Here is a 17,400-nt window from a genome sequence, read left to right on the forward strand (position 1 = left end):
GAAAATTGCATTTTTACATTATTATGTATGAATCTGAATAGAAAATTACCAACATTATGATATAAAATATTGTTCAGATTGCACAGCCCTGGCTCCAGAAATGGTAGAAATCATAACTATTAGCAATTTTCTTCAATATGCGAAGAATTGTTAACTTATTCACAGAGTTTCCAGGATTAGGTACTCAAAGTCCAATATGTCTTCAGTTGAACAGGTTCTTCTGCAGACAAAGCCTATACAACGTGTATAGAAAGGTAACAAAAAATTGAATAGCCTAAAATATATTGTAGACACTGAAGTGGTCTCACCATCGCTAGCGGAGTACTTCTCGAACCTCTGTGAGCAGCTACGTTTCTGAGATATTGCCATCTCCTCCTCTTTATCGCTATTAGAGGAGTCAAACAGTTTGACACATTTCTTCTCCACTTGACTGTAGGAATCTCGAAAGAGAGAATGGTTTTGAGCTAGTATCAGAACAAATAAACATTTTTATATAGCAGCATTAGCTCACCTGTTTAGTATGAGACCTTCACTCTATGTTTGGTCCAGCTTTTGTTAGTCTGCTGTCCAATTACCAATTATGTCTGTTGTAATAAAAACAACATGAAACTCATTTCAGATCTTTTCTCACAATTTTATAAGAAAAACATGATGGAAGAATACAAATGTTCAACACAAAGCATCAACAAAACCACATACCTTGGAATTATATTCAATCCATTTAGAGCAGGAGTGGGCACAATGGGTTCCAAAATTTGACAGAGGGGCCGGACCAGGAGCAGATGGATGGAGTGTTTTGGTAACCTCACCTCATCGGAGAAAAAAAAAATACATTTAATTTTAAATGAAAGTGAACAAAAGCATTACAACAATATATATGTCTTTGAAAAATCACAGTATTTAGAAAATAAAACATTAACATCGTTTATTCATTTAATTTTTTTCAAGTTCGGCGGGCCGGATTAAAACGTTTAACGGGCCGCATGTGGCCCCTCGGCCATAGTTTGCTCACGCCAGATTTAGAGGGAACAAACTCAAAGAATTTGTCAGAGAACTCAACCACACTGAAGCTGATCTGTTCACAGAAAGGCATTTTTAGTAACATAGATCACATGAAGGAAAACAACCACAAAGTTCAAACAAGGAATGGGTAATTTTTTTTATTAGTAGGCAATGTTTTTGTCACGATCCGTGTGTTGTCGTTGCAGCGGAGTGGGCGTGTTCCTGCGGCGCTCGTTCCAGGTCGTGCGTCACCCGGCCGGGAGAGACGCGTGCACGATCCACGCAGCTGTCGTGCATTAAGACTTTTGATTACGGGCTACTTAAACCACCGACACGGATAGGTCCGGGATTATTATCCCACGTTGCTCTCGCTCATGATCTTTGCCATAGTTTTTGCCTCGATTATTCCGTGTCTAGTGTATTGTGTATTCTTTTGTTATTTCTTACTCAGCTATTCCTCGGCTCGCTTTTCGTTCTCGTTCGTCGTGTTTGGACTCATCTTATCCTTTGGTGGTAAGCAATTGTCGTTTTCGGTCTCCTTGCATTGCAAGCGCTTTCTGTTACCCGTTTTGATTTCCTGGTGTGAGTTTGTCCCACCAGCGTTTTTCGTTATCGTCACTCCGACGACAGTAATTATAGATATCCATATTCTTATACGAAATTGATAAACATTCTATTCCCCATAGAGATTGCTGATTGTTGTTGAACGGTCACAATAAATCCTTGCTCAACCTATTTTCCCTTGTCAGCGCTTTCTACGAATCCACCTTCCTAACAGAATAATCCAACCATGGATTCATCTGACACCGAGAAAATAATCCACCCTCTGACCAGTCAAGGACGCCTAGTAGGCCAACAGGCAACCAAGCTCGCCACCCTGCGCGACGCGGTCGGCCAACTGGCACATAAACTGACGAGTTTAGATGCTCATTTGAGCTCCCCAGTACCCCCCGTCACTTCGGTTCCCAACCCGGTCGTTTCCCCTCCCGGAACACAGTTTCCGGTCTACCCGTTCAAGGAGCCTATCTTGGCTCATCCCAACCGCTACGGCGGAGAACCCGGCCTTTGCGGCCCATTCATCCACCATTGTAGGCTGATCTTTGATCAGCAGCCCCTGACTTATGCGCACGAGAGTTCTAAGGTAGCGTTTATGATGAGCCTCCTGACTGGTCAAGCGAGTGCATGGGCCATGGCGGTGAGCAACGCACGCCCGGAGATTCGCTCCTCGTTCCCCACGTTCCTAGCGGAGTTCCAGAGGGTGTTCCACCACCCTATTCGGGGAAAAGAGGCTGGAGCAGAGCTATTGGACTGCACCCAGGGTCCCCGATCGGTAGTTGACTACTCCATCGCCTTCCGCATCCGAGCCGCCGAAAGTGGGTTTGACGACTGCGCCCTGCGGTCCGTGTTCCGGAGAGGTCTGAACCCGGTCCTAAAGGACGAGCTGGCGGTTCGAGACGAGGCCGAGACGCTGGAGGAGCTCATCACCCTGGCCATTCGTCTCGACAATCGTCTGCGAGAGCGTCGCCGAGAGCGAGGGATGGAGCAGCGCAGTACCGAGCCACCGAGTTTCTGGTTTCCAGAGTCTCCACCCGCCGTTGAGCCCATGCAGCTGGAGGCAAGCCGCCTGGAGTCCCGCCAGCTACAGCGTCGCCGAGAACGAGGGTGGGAGCAGCGCCGCACAGGGTCACCACATTTCCGGGTTCCAGAACATCCACCCGCCGACGAGTCCATGCAGCCGGGGCCTACCCGCTTGGGCTCCCGCGAAAGACAGCGTCGGCGCAGTGTGGGAGCGTGCTTCTACTGTGGTCTCCAGGGTCATCGAGTAGCGGTTTGCCCGGAGATGTCTGCCCGCCGAGAATCGCCTCCTCGTCGCCCGGGACATTGTGAGTCCGTGGTCAACCTTTCCGCGGCCACCAGCTCCAGAGAGAAGCAGCCCGCCCTCACGGCGGAGGAACAGGACCGCTCCTTAGAGATTTCTGCTCGCATTTAACCATGTGTTTGCGCATACAAATCAATGTACACATTTGCAGATTTTTGTCACACAATTTTGACTTCATCACACATTTGTAGATTTTCAGTACACATCTGTTGTTTCAGATAGGGATTCTTTTTACATATTTGAGGATTGAAATACACATCTGTAAATAGTTTTGCAACAATAATGGCCCCATAGACTTGTGTTGTTCTGATAGCAGTGACATGTTCAAGGACACGCATATTTACTTTTGAGTGAAGCGCTAAAGATTTTGAGAAAAAAAACAAACCATGATACTTGGCTATTTCTACAAATTGTTTTGAGAAATGCACTTAATGTTTTGCAAATTTCAGATCTGACCTGAGAAATGTACCAAAGTGAAACATCATCATTATATTGTTAATTATTGCCATGAAAGTGTATGATTTGGTGGTTCTCAACCAATGAGGCAAGGTGAGCTCTGCAAAATATTTGCGACTTGGAAGTACATACTTTGATTTACATGGTTTACAAGATGTAAAGAACTAAATATTGCTTTTGTAACATATAATTGGGCACCATATCCTTGGTAAAGTTGAGCTTGACTTGCCTCCGAGATTGCCTTCCTTGCTTTCGTAGTGAAGTTTCTCTCGGTCCGCAACTCTGATGTCACTGGAAGCAGTGCGCATCATGGGATAAACGATGGCTATTGAAATTAATTCAGTTGAATTTTATTTTGAGTGTCCTGTGGGTAAAATGTGAAGCTTGTAAGGGGTCGTTGGATCCAAAATGTTCAACAACTTCTGGCATACGCTATATACCCATGGAAAAGTCAGTAATTTATTCACTTGAAAAGAACTGAATACTGCCAAACTGTTGTGTAAATATTGCCCTAATTAATGATTAAAAGAGACTTTCTGGATGTTCCTTGTCTGTCTGTCATTCTACAGACCCCCGCATGACACATGGAGACATTATGGTTAACGGGAGCGGTGACGACGGTATTTTGAGGAACGCTGTCCCTTGCACCAGCATGGGCTGTAAATGGCCTAAAAGTTGAAGCACTGTGAAAATTCCCTACGAAATCTCCAATGAATTTTGTAAGTAACTCAACTGTTAGCAATGATGGTGGAAGTTTTCAAGCAGGAGGGGCTGATTGCTTGAGCCAGGGAGTGGCTGACGATCCAGCAAAAAACATGTGACAGCTGGTGGGCACTCGCTCTGAGGACTTTGCCTGGTATTCTGTCGGGGTAATTTTCAATTAATTCTCAAAATTCAGTCATAAAATTGGGACATCAGTCGTGGAAACGTAGTTTGTTTGAGTATAAACAATTGCTTGGACTTAAAAAAAACAATAACAATATGAAAGCACATGAAAATGTTTAGATTATTCACAATTAATAAGTATTGTCAACAAATTAGACATATTTAAATAATTTATACTTATATTAATTAAAAAAATTTTTTAAAAAGGGGCGGGTTACAGTGTAAAAATCAATAAAACATCTTGAAAAGTGTTATTATATGAGGTTTGCCATTGCCATTTGCCAAGGGGGGCTTTGAAGTATATCTTGTGCATTCCCCTCCATTTTGCTAAAAGTCAACTCGCTCATGACATCAATTAATTTGGAGTGTTTGGGTGCCAGGTGTTGGTCCTATCTTGGTCGACAAGGAAACGGACAGCAAATCTCCTTGCAGAGAAACGGTTGTGTGTTCACACACATTGTGCAGCACGAGGTTCTCCATGCACTTGAATTCCACCACGAGCATGTCCGCTCTGATCGGGATTACCACGTCATCATTAATTTTGAGAACATCCAAGCAGGTCAGCTTGCGAACTGACCTTTTACACAGCTGGCGGGGAAGTAACTGTCCAAGGCTTGTCCCATTTCACTGAAGTTAAACATATTTTTTGCTCTCTCCTCCTATGTAGGAAGGGAAAGAAATTTTCAGATTGTGGATACAAACAACTTGGGGACACCATATGATTTTCAATCTGTGATGCATTACGGCAAGTGAGTACATCTGTCCAGTCATGCAAAAATATGACCCATTTCTATCTTATTTGTAAAAGGTTCGGGATATTACGTTTCACTCAGAAGGACAATAACCTCTTGCCGCTGCCTTTGGTCCCTCCCACAAGTGGTGAGCCCATACGAAGGGGGACCCACGTTGCCTTTTCAGGCTGTGCCCGGCCAAGCCCCTTGGGTGCAGGGCTCTCCTTTAGAAATAGGGTGAGAAGCTCGGCCATCCGGGAGGGACTCACTGTCGAGCCGCTGCTCCTCCACGTTGAGAGTAGCCAGATAAGGTGGCTCGGGCATCTGATTAGGATGCCTCCTGGACGCCTCCCTGGTGAGGTGTTCCCGGCATGTCCCACCGGCTGGGGGCCCTGAGGACGACCCAGGACACGCTGGAGAGACTATGTCTCCCGGCTGGCCTGGGAACACCGGGAATCCCTCAGGAAGAGGTAGAAGATTTGGCTGGGGAGAGGGAAGTCTTGGCTTCCTCGCTGAAGCTGCTGCCTCGGCGACCCGACCTCGGATAAGCGGCGGATAATGGATAGATGGATGGACAATAACCTTAACATTCGTACTTGAACTGACTGACCTTTTACCAAACATTGAATGCTCATGTCCATTTTCTCAATGATTGCGTACTTTTTACATGTGTTAATATATTATGATGTTTTTTCTGTTTTTTTCAGATATGACTTTTCCAAAAATGGCCTTCCAACTATTGTTGCCAAAGATAGTGCTGTCACTAATTTTGGCACTGCAAAAGTGATGAGTGCCAATGACTATGCACATGTCAACAGTCTTTATGAGTGCTGTGAGTTAACACTTTGTCTGATTCTTTCTGAACCAATATTTGCTATAAAACACACAAATATATTGACATGGGCCTTTCTGGCAAATGGAGCCTGTTAATCACATTTTATTTTTTCACCAATCAGAAACTTCCTGACAAACAGCGTGTCCAGGTCTCATCGAGGTCTCCAAGCGTCTCACGGAAACAAAATGAATGACCCAGTATATCATTTTCGATGCATTGGCAGTTTTTATTAGATGCAATAATTTGAATGTACTGGAATGCAAAAATGAATACTTTTATATGAAATAATTGTGTGATTTTAATTCCCAGGTTTCTTTCTGTCCTTGTTGTTGGTTGTCTCTGTTCCTGTCAATAGTCGTGTCCTCAAGTCACTTTAAGTCTTGACCTAATGTTCGTGTGTTCCTTTGAATCTTGTTTTGGGAAATGTTGTTAATTTAGTGTTTTTCTATATATCCTTGTACTCTGTTTGCCTTTTTGTTATTTTGAAATCAAACTAACTTTATTGATGTACTCTTGCCTCGTCACTCTGCTTTCCTGAGATCTGTGATAAGCATTAGGCTTACAAGACAGGTGGGCTTTGTATTGCCGATACACCGATGAGGTTTGATTGATTTTTTTTTTGGGGGGGGGGGGGGGAAGTAAAACCAGATAGCAAAATATTGGTGAATCAACGTTGGTTGAGCATCAGATTTCAACTAAATCCAAATAAATACATAAAATCAACCTTAATGCTATCTGTGGAGTCCCGCAGGGATGGTTATTTGGCTCTCCATTGATTAGCATCTACAAGCATTCAGTTGGTGATATTTTCAGTAAGACAATCATATATAACTTTGGAAATAACAAATACGTGCTGTTGTGGTAATCAAGAGGGCTGCCTTGCTGGGATCAAACAATGGGTGCCTTTTAGTTTGTTTGCTTCTTAACCATGTTAAAAGTGACATGTTGGTTATTGTTAGGGGACATCCCTTGTGTTGCAGGAATGGTATGCACGGTATTGTAATGTGTAATGTGTGGGCACTAACCTGTTCGGAGAATACAGTTATGAAGAGTACGCACATGTCTCGTTGTCTTTTTTATGAAACCACAAACATGGTGTCAGAAGTACACAGATACCTTAGATACCTGTGAGTGGAAGGACATGTAATCTTCAAGCTGATTTTGGAGAAGGAGAGGCGGCATGAAGTCAAGCATTCCACCCCGGAGGAAATTAAGTTGACCGGAGATATAGCAACCAATTGGGACAATTTTAGGGTCGAATTTGTACTGGCTTCTGGCTTGGAGGTGAAATCGGAGGCAGTGAAGGCGGCGACACTAGATGAGTGATAGGCAGTGAATGTCGACACATCTACAAGCACAATCTTGATCTGGCGGCAGAGCAACATGTAAATGTGAAATCAAATGTGGCTGCATTGGAGAGCTATTTTAAGCCGAAAACGAATGCCATATTTGAGAGGTACGTCTTTGGGTCAACGAAGAATATTTTTTTTCTCCAATGTCTTGACCAGCTTTGGTGTATTTAAGTACAGTGACTCCTGTAAATCAGAGCCGAGCAACAGTACCGCAGTGGACTTTGAATAATGGGTGTTGCAAAGACAAACATGAAAAAAAAGTCAAATAAAACATTTTATTGAACAGGCAAATCTACAAACACAGACACACACACAAACACAACATTACCATTTAAAAAATTTCAAGCCCTTCCACCCGCTCTTTCAGGCTTTCCTGACAGTCTTCCGATATACCTCTTTCCAACTATTCAGCCAGCGGTACCTGTTCACTTTCAAAGACAGACATGATGTCGCGGTTCGTCGAACCGAGTGTGAGGGAAGGAGGACCCAAGAGCGACAGAGATGGTAGGAATAGGGTTTATTAGAGGTTGAGGAGGCGCGGCGAGCTGAACCAGGAGCGCGGCTGCGGAAGCGTGGATGGTCGGGCAGGCGTTGGAGCGGCGAGCACCGGGAGGCGCTGGTGGGCTGGCGGAGCCGCGGCGGGCGCGGCGCGGGAGAGGCCGGTGCGCGGCGTGTAGAGGGGAGCGCTGGCGGAACGAACGCCGGTCAGGAACTCGGGAGCGGGTGCGGGAAGCTCGGGTCCGGACAGGCTCGGGTCGGCTGGAGGGGAAACAAGAGAGCACGGAGGTCAGACAGGCACGGGGGAACGCAGGGTCAGGCGAACGAGGAGCGTGTCGGGACATGGACCAGTACCACGAGAGTTGACGAGATAATCCGGCGTCTGGCTCCTGGCGTGGCTGGATCTTATACTGCTCTTGATTGTTGCAGACGAGCCGCAGGTGCGCAGGAGCCGACGCCCACTTTCTCCGGAGGAGTGCCTGGCTGGAAAGGTCGCGAACCTGCAAGTAATCAGAACCCGCCAGGCCCTCCTCCCAAACCCGAACCGCCACACATGAGACAAAATCTATGAATCCTATTCGCGCACACAGATATATATGTATATACAAGTTAACGTGAGTAAATATAATCTTTTTCGAAACTGTATTTTCCAATTGATCATGCATTAAAATGTGATTTACCTCAATTTTCTAATTTTGAAGACGACAAACCGCATAGCAGGGACCCTTCAGCTCATCAAGGTACCTGTGAGCGTCGAGGTCGCTGCAAGCCCCACATACCCTTCTCTAAGCGACTGACATGAAGCTGAAAATTATTATCCCGGACAAACCCAGGGAATAGGTACATGCTGCAAACAGGCAACGGCAGCGAGGTCAGTTCAAACATGACTGCTCAGACAAGCCCCATGAGAAGATGCGGCAGGCACTCACCAACAGCGTATGCAAGTACTTTGGACTTGATGCCTGCCCCGCTTATGGCAAGACCTGCCGTGGGTGTGGATCTCTCAACCATTTTGCAAAGATGTGCATAAAAGGTGCGCGATTAGATCAAGTGAATGCAGGAGAGGTGACAAGCAGTGAGGTAGAGAGAGTGAGGGACTACGTCTTTTCAACTGAGAGCATCGGCGCAGTGGATGGGCGAGGAAAATGCCCCTCTGATGATGAACGGATAATGCCAGCTGGATTCTGGAACAACGTGCAACGTCATGAGCATGAAGGATAAGAGGAAACTGGCACCTGAAGCACCCCTGTTTCCAAGCAGAGCCAAACTGGTGTGGTGGTACTCAGGGGAAACAATGGACGACATCTTTAGAACTGGTTACACAGTGCAGGGTGAATGGCTTAGGCGAGACTTAGAGAACGTCAGGTGCCACCGAAGGCCCCTTCTATCAGGTGCGACGAGCGTGCAGCTGGGGCTGATGCCTTTCTCCATACCAGAGGAGTTGAATCAGGCGCACCACATGAGCATGAGGCCCCTCACTAAGCAGCAACTTTTGGACACGTACAAGGATGCATTCGATGGCCCCGTTCTGTCACTACCAGTGGATGTTCATTATGAGCTGGATGACACAGTGGCACCCATTCAAGCATCTCCATGCAACATCCCGTTGGTATTGCTGTCCAAGTTAAGTTGGACACATACGAAAGGGAAGGTCACATATCAACAGTGTCTGAACCAACTGAATGGATCAGTAACATTTTAATTGACAAGTAATTTCAGAAATTAAGGATTTGCATCAAGCCCAAATCCCTCAAGAAAGCTTTGAGACTGTCCCACCATATCAGGGGTGGGCAATCCTTTTGATTGGCGGGCCACAATGGATTCTAAAAGGGGCCGGACCAGGAGCAGTTGGATGGAGTGTGTTAGGAACCTCACCTCAGAAAAAAAGTGAGTAATTTGAAATGAAATTGAACAAAATCTACAACAATATATGTCTTTGAAAAATCACAGTATTTAGAAAATAAAATATTAACAAGGTTTATTGATTTAATTTTTTTCTAGTTCAGTGGGCCGGATTAAAACGTTTAACGGGCAGCATGTGGACCCCGGGCCGTAGTTTGCCGACACCTGCATTATATTGTAGCCATATTGGATGATGTGCTGTGCAAACTTCCCAAAGCCAGGATTTTTACGCTTGTGGGTGCACTTGATGCTTTCCTACTATGCAAATTGGACAGAGAAAGCAGGTACAAGACGACGTTTTGGACCTCCATAAGACAAGTGGTTGAAGTTACTGAGGTTTATCAGCGGAAACAGCGTGAACTATTGTCCGGGCTCAGTGACGTCGAACCCCTAGCTGACGCTAAATTGATTGTGGATTGTGGTTACACTGATGCTGAGGCTGAATTGTATCACGACATCAAACTGGCAGCTTTGATGGACAGATGCAGCAAAATCAAATTTAGGCTTAGCCGAAAAAACTCCAGTTCAAAGTCAAATAGGTAAAGTTTCACCGACACGTATTGATGGCGGGGGGTCCCAGAGAAGATCAGAGCTGTACAGGCTATGCCCTGCCCCACTGATGTCAAGGCAGTCCAGACATTTATAGGATTTGTAACCTACCTGCCTAAGTCCCTGCCGCACTTATCGGAGGTGCGTGAACCCTTACACCGTCTACTGGACAAGGACATGCTATGGCATTGGTTGGCCAAGCACGAGGCGGCCTTCCAGGAAATCAAGCAACTGGTCACCCCTCATCAGACACATTGCAGTACAGAACCAGCTGAGGAAGGCTGGTAAAAGTTCCTGATTGGCCGAATTCATAATGTTAGAATTGTATTGTTAGATGTTCTTAAAAAAAAAAAAAGAATAAATAAAAAAATAAATAAATAAACAAAAGAAAGAAAACTGTATGTTTAAACTGTTACTATTAAACGGCAGATGTTAGGGCACACAATGGTATGCCCAGCGGTGTTGTAATGTGGGAGTGTGTGGGAACTCACGTGTTCGGAGAATACAGTGAGAGTATGTACTTGTCTCTTTTATAGGAAACCACGAACAATTATTGGCCCTGCTTATCATCCGCACCAAAGTGTTAATGATAGTGTTATATGCTCTCACCACGTTTGAAAATATTTATGTTGATGGAATGACAAGTGAACAAAAGACGAGTCATACAATCCAGCTCAGTCTGTATAGCATTATTTTTTAAATAAATCTTGGAAACTCCCATTGACAGGATTTAATGTGACAAGTGGAATGGTGAGATGTAAAATGTAAGGGACACACCCATACATACAAGCTATAAAATGTGACAAAGCATCAGGTAGCACAAACATATCTGGCAACTCAGGTAAGACAAAATGACTCCCGTAACCTCCTTTGTTTTTCTTTCATTCTCTCTCTCTTGCTCGTGTGATTTTAACTTTTTAATTTGGTTTTGTTTTGATTTTCCTTTTCTTTATCTTTAGACAACCGCAACACAATGACGCCAACTGTCATCATTGTTCTCCTCCTGTCTATTACAGCCGTTTCTCCGGTAAGATCAAGTTGACAAACCTCCAATTATCTACTTGTTGAATGAGAATATTTTTTAAAATTCATTTTCATAATTTGATCACTGACGGTAAAAACATACATTTATTCATTTCACAGATATCATAATTTGAATTATTGGCAGTAGTTTTCAGTGAAATGGTAATCATTGTTTCTAAGAAAAAAAATATAGTCATATATTATTTTTCAAACGTTTAATGTCAAAAAGCGTTTGCTGTTATGAGATAAGGCTTCATGATTTGCAACATGTCCTAATTCCATTTTTGGATATCTAGGATTTTTTTTTTATTGGATAATATGCTTTTTCCCAGAAAACGAACGCAAATGAATTAAATGAATGTTATTGTATTCATAATTTATCGTTTTTGTTTTTTTTTTGTGGGTGCCTCTACAAATGGGTTGTCTTTTTCAGTCAAACTGGCTTCAAAATAAATGCCACTATAGAAAGCCTCCTTCTGTTGTTACAATGCACCAAAGGGATCTGTGAGCTAAGTATAAAGATGACTTTTGAAGGCCTAAACATTTAAATCATCAATAACATTTTGAAAATACAGTAGGGCCTTAAGCAAGGCAGTTTCAGCATGGGAGATATTTTCCCAGATAAACCAAGGTGGCACCAATAAAAATATTGCTAAATTAGATTATTTATATATTCTTATGAAAATGACCAGTATATTGTACATAATATAGTTTGTGTTAACGTGTGTTGCATGGGTGTAAAATGGAGACTTAAAAATGTGATTTAAAAAAAAGTGATTGTTTTATTTTTTTCCCTGTTTTAGGTGGCAATCAAAAATGGCAGAAACAAAATAGGTGCCAAAAATCTATTGTTATTGTACATCTAGGTTGTTAAATTCTCAGTGTGGACGATATGAAAATCTAACAGTGCTTCCTTTTTATTTTATTTGTTCTCAATATTTTCCAGAGGAATTCAGCACTTTTATGAACATTGCAAGGGCAAATGCAAAACTTAACTCAAGTAAGTCTTTTCATGTATGTACTGAGCTCTTTCTCTGTTCAACGTTCAACTGAATGATAGAAGGTCTTCTTTTGATTGGTGTGATTATCTTCCTTTTTTTTGCGATAGTGTTTTTAAAATATAACTCATTCATCACTTGATCATACTTAAGTTCTACAATTCATCCAAATATGTTCTCCAAGCTTTTGTTATAAAGTCAACTAAGAAATTAATTATATTTTGTCACTAACAGACAAGTGGCAAAAACTAAACTCTTTCAGCGCCTCTGAAGCTGAAATATGACATTCCATAACAAACGATTGTGGTACGAGTTAAAACTCTTTGTGGTTCCTGCTAGAGCATTTTTTACATTTTATTTTATTGGTATTACAGTTTTTCTCCATTGATTTGGTACATTTCTCAGATCAGAATTGAATTTCGCAAAACGACTTGTACAATTTTCTCATCATCGTGTCACGTGAAAAGAGCAGTTTCTCATTACTTGCAACAAATTGCAAATCTTTTGGCACATCTCTGCAAATTATGTTCAATTGGCTGTTTCAAGATTTTCAAACGCTAATGTCAGGTTGATCCAAATGTACAATGGATCGCCAATGAATTTTCTCAAAACATTTTGGCATGAGTTCATCATCACGTCTCCATGCAAAAAGGCTCAACAAGTTTGTCAAGCATATTTCTATGTATTTCCATCAGACTTTTTTCCCCAGGCCAATACTATCGAGGTTTTTTCTCAATGAATCTTTTGCTATAGCCCAGTTCTGCCGTCTATCATTTAAAAAAAAAAATGGAGTCAGTATATGAAAAGTCCATTAAGAACAGTAGGTGGAGACCAAACGGCCAGAGAATTGAATATTCATCAGGAGATGGTTATCAGACCGGGCAGAGATATATTAGCATTTCCAGTAAATTATCTTTTCGAGCGGTACCGTTTCAGATCACACTACATATATCGTACACAACCTAATCTTTTCTTACATTTGCAACATTACCAATCGTGGTCATGCACTCACATCCCAGAGGATGTTGCGGCTTGCGTTACGTTTCTTCCCAAATGCAATTTTCTGGACAATGTTGGAGGTGCGGAGCATTTACGTAAGGCAACTGTATTGCAGGGTGGTCAGAAAAGCAAAATGGCTTTTGCCCATCTTTGTCGTTTCCCTTGGGCATAAACTTGTCAGAGTCATCAAGGAGGAGACTCCACAAGATTGCATTGACAACACAACTTATCAAGTTGAATATCTTATCTGTATACAATAACACAAAGACTTGTTGTCCTGATGACAGTGACATATTCAATGACACGCATATTGACTTTTGAGTGATGCACTAAGGATTTTGAGAGAGAAAATTAATCATGAAACTTTGCGTTTGAAGAAATGCTCTTAATGTTTTGCAAATTTCAGATCTGACCTGAGAAATATACCAAAGCAGTTGAAAAAATCTGTATCATTATATTGTTCATTTTTGCCATGAAAGCGTATGGTTTGGTGAGCTCTGCAAATATTTGTGGCTTGGAAGTACAAACTTTGATTTACATGGTTTACAAGATGTAAAAAAACTATATATTGCTTTTGTAACATATAATTGGGCACCATATCCTTGGTAAAGTTGAGCGTGACTTGCCTCCGAGATTGCCTTCCTTGCTTTCGTAGTGAAGTTTCTCTCGGTCCGCAACTCTGATGTCACTGGAAGCAGTGCGCATCATGGGATAAATGATGGATATTGAAATTAATTCAGTTGAATTTTATTTTGGGTGTCCTGTAGTAAAATGTGAACCTTGTAAGGGGTCGTTGGATCCAAAATGTTCAACAACTCCTGGCATACGCTATATACCCATGGAAGAGTCAGTAATTTATTCCCCTGAAAAGAACTGAATACTGCCAAACTGTTGTGTAAATATTGCCCTAATTAATGATTAAAAGAGACTTTCTGGATGTTCCTTGTCTGTCTGTCATTCTACAGACCCCCGCATGACACATGGAGACATTATGGTTAACGGGAGCGGTGATGACGGTATTTTGAGGAACGCTGTCCCTTGCACCAGCTTGGGCTGTAAATGGCCTAAAAGTGGAAGCACTGTGAAAATTCCCTACGAAATCTCCAATGAATTTTGTAAGTCATCATAACGCAACTATTACTCGGCTTTTATTGTTGTAAGTTTCGGCCCCCGTCAGGGGTCACCAAAGCAAGTCACTTATGTTATGTGCGGGCATAGGTGGGGACAGCCCTGTGAAAAGGGTTGGGGAGAGTGGCGGGAGTTGTGACGTTGCGGTGTTGTGGTCCGCAGACGTGAATAAACGAGTTGATCATCACGTCGTAGTCCGGGAGTTATTCTGACATAACAACTTACATGATTCGTTTAGCACGGTTTTGCCCTTCCTGGCAAAATCCTGCCAGCACTGGCTTTGTTATGGGGCGTTGTGATCTGCTGACTTCAGTGTTAAGTGTAGAATTGATAAATAATGAAGTTTACCACAGGGGCGTCACAAGATTTCATGGACAAAAGAGGGGCTTGGCCTCCAGGAGATGTAGAGGTTTAAAAACAATTCAATACTGTTTAGTGCCCAACGGCTGGCTGGCGACCAGTTCCGAGTGTAGTGCGCCTTTCACCCAAAGTCAGCAGGGATAGGTTCCAGCACCCTCCTGCGACTCTGTACTAGATAAGTGTCGTCAAATGTGACAGAACATGACATGAACATAATGTGAAGTGTTATTTCAGTTTGTTAGACAAACACAGGAAGTATGTTTCCAAAATGACAGTATTTTCCGGACTATAAGCCGCTACTTTTTTGCTAGATTTTGAACCATGCGGCTAATACAGCGGTGCGTTTTTTCTGTGGATTTTTCTTTCACCGGTAGGGGCGCTCTATAGGTTAGAAAATACGCAAAATAAATCTTGATTTTTCTTCTCTTGGGTGTGTTCTGTTTTAATTAGAAAAGTTGCTGCCGTGTTCAAAGGCACTGTTTTAACAATCTGTTTATGTACCTTTATGTGCATTCTCAGTGCAAAGTCGTTCTGTACATGCAGTGAACAACAACTAATTTTTTTCAACATAGAAAACTGCGGCTTATAGTTATATCGGAGTTGTTTGTTTGTTTTTTTCAAAGGAGTTGGTTTGGGTGTAAACAATTGATTACACTTAAAAACACGATGGCAAAAAGAAAGGGTTCAGATTATTCACAATTAATAAGAAATGTCAACAAATTAGACGTATTTAAACATCATATACTTATCTCTTTGAGTTCAGTGAAAAAAAAGGGGCGGGTTACAGTGTAGAAATCAATACCACATCTTGAAAAGTGTTATTATATGAGGTTTGCCATTGAGCATTGAAATATAGTCAAAGGATCTCAAAATTTTGTCCATTCTAAGATTTGTATTTATTTCAATGACATTTTAATTTGCGTGACAAAGTAAGTCATTCTTAAAGGGCGACTCTAAGTGTTAATTGCATCATTAAAACTAAGTGTGATGTGTGTGTTTCTTCAGCCAGGAGTCAGAAGAGAATTATAAAAAGGGCCCTGAGAGAGTTCAGAAATGGAGACGTTACTACCTGCATCCGCTTTGTCAGGAAGACTGACGCTGATACCAGCTATATATCTTTCATATCTGATACTGGGTAAGAAATATAAAAGCAATTTGAACCTCTTTGACCTCGACTTAACCCGTTGAAATTCAATTGCTTCACAAGGTTGTTCGGTAATATTGCTGCTGCGTTGTTCTTTTCTTTGGTTTGTGAATTGGAGTTTGGAGTTACTATTTCAAAAGCAAGGGGGGCTTTGAAGTATATCTTGTGCATTCCCCTCCATTTTGCTAAAAGTCAACTCGCTCATGACATCAATTAATTTGGAGTGTTTGGGTGCCAGGTGTTGGTCCTATCTTGGTCGACAAGGAAACGGACAGCAAATCTCCTTGCAGAGAAACGGTTGTGTGTTTACACACATTGTGCAGCACGAGGTTCTCCATGCACTTGGATTCCACCACGAGCATGTCCGCTCTGATCGGGATGACCAAGTCATCATTAATTTTGAGAACATCCAAGCAGGTCAGCTTGCGAACGGACCTTTTTCACAGCTAGCGTAGGAAGTAACTTTTTTAAGGCTTGTCCCATCTCACTGAAAGACTTTTACATGAAGTTAAACATTGTTTTTGCTCTCTCCTCCTATATAGGAACGGAAAGAAACTTTCAGATTGTGGATACAAACAACTTGGGGACACCATATGATTTTCAATCGGTGATGCATTACGGCAAGTGAGTACATCAGTCCAGTCCTCCCAAAATATGATCCAGTTCTATCATACTTGCAAAAGGTTCGAGACATTAGGTTTCACTCAGAAGTATTTAACAGTTGTACTTACTTGAACTGACTGACCTTTTACCAAACATTGAATGCTCGTGTTCATTTTCTCAATGATTGAGTACCTTTTACATGTGTTAATATATGATGAAAATGATCATGATTTTTTCTTTTGTTTTTTTCCAGATATGACTTTTCCATAAATGGCCAACCGACCATTGTTGCCAAAGATAGTGCTGTCACTAATTTTGGCACTGCAACAGTGATGAGTGCCAATGACTATGCACGTGTCAACAGACTTTATGAGTGCTGTGAGTTAACACTTTGTCTGATTCTTTCTGAACCAATATTTGCTATAAAACACACAAATATATGGACATGTACTTTTCTGGCCAATGGAGCCTGATAATCACAATTTATTTTTTCACCAATCAGAAACTTCCTGACACACAGCGTGCCCAGGTCTCATCAAGGTCTCCAAGCGTCTCACAGCAACAAAATGAATGACCCACTATTTTATATGCATTGTTAGTTTTTATAAGATGCAATAATTTGAATGTACTGCAATGCAAAAATAAATACATTTTAAAGCAATAATTGTGTGACTTTAATTCCCAGGTTTCTTTCTGTCCCGGTCGGTTTGTTGTTGGTTGTCTCTGTTCCTGTCAATAGTCGTGTCCACAAGTCACTTTCAGTCTTGACCTAATGTTTCTGTGTTACTTTGAATCTTATTTTGTTAATTTTGAATTTTTTATATACACATGTACCCTGTTGGCCTTTTTGTTGTTTTGCAATAAAATTAACCTTATTGACGTACTCTTGCTGTCATGATCTGCGTTTGTCGTATTTGGCACGTTTTATTAATTTTTTTGCAATGGTGTGCTGTGAGAGTTCTTCCTATGTGAAATATTAGCCTTCACTCAAAGGTTGTGAAACAGACCAAGAGGCTGTCTTATATTTTGTCAGAGGGCAAGAGAGTGTGACATAAT

The 17,400-nt window shown here is 42.1% G+C and overlaps 1 protein-coding gene and 1 pseudogene across 2 annotated transcripts; both read left to right on the plus strand.

The window, feature by feature from the left end:
• The first annotated feature begins 1,201 nt into the window (after window positions 1-1,201).
• Window positions 1,202-6,737, plus strand: LOC148336800 (low choriolytic enzyme-like; annotated as a pseudogene). Its single transcript, XR_015843172.1, has 6 exons — window positions 1,202-1,515; window positions 3,907-4,056; window positions 4,557-4,781; window positions 4,890-4,971; window positions 5,661-5,785; window positions 5,910-6,737. The product of XR_015843172.1 is annotated as a low choriolytic enzyme-like (transcript).
• A 4,263-nt stretch (window positions 6,738-11,000) lies between these two features.
• On the plus strand, window positions 11,001-17,037 carry LOC148336801 (high choriolytic enzyme 1-like). Its single transcript, XM_088296563.1, has 9 exons — window positions 11,001-11,116; window positions 11,916-11,946; window positions 12,059-12,112; window positions 14,075-14,224; window positions 15,603-15,732; window positions 15,980-16,158; window positions 16,284-16,365; window positions 16,598-16,722; window positions 16,847-17,037. Coding segments are annotated over exons 1-9 (807 nt in total). The 5' UTR covers window positions 11,001-11,062; the 3' UTR covers window positions 16,849-17,037.
• Window positions 17,038-17,400: the final 363 nt, after the last annotated feature.

Source organism: Idiotropiscis lumnitzeri, chromosome 5 (assembly GCF_059441095.1).
Source record: "Idiotropiscis lumnitzeri isolate Australia: NSW breed Sydney's pygmy pipehorse chromosome 5, RoL_Ilum_1.0, whole genome shotgun sequence".
In the NCBI taxonomy this organism is placed as follows: Eukaryota; Metazoa; Chordata; class Actinopteri; order Syngnathiformes; family Syngnathidae; genus Idiotropiscis; species Idiotropiscis lumnitzeri.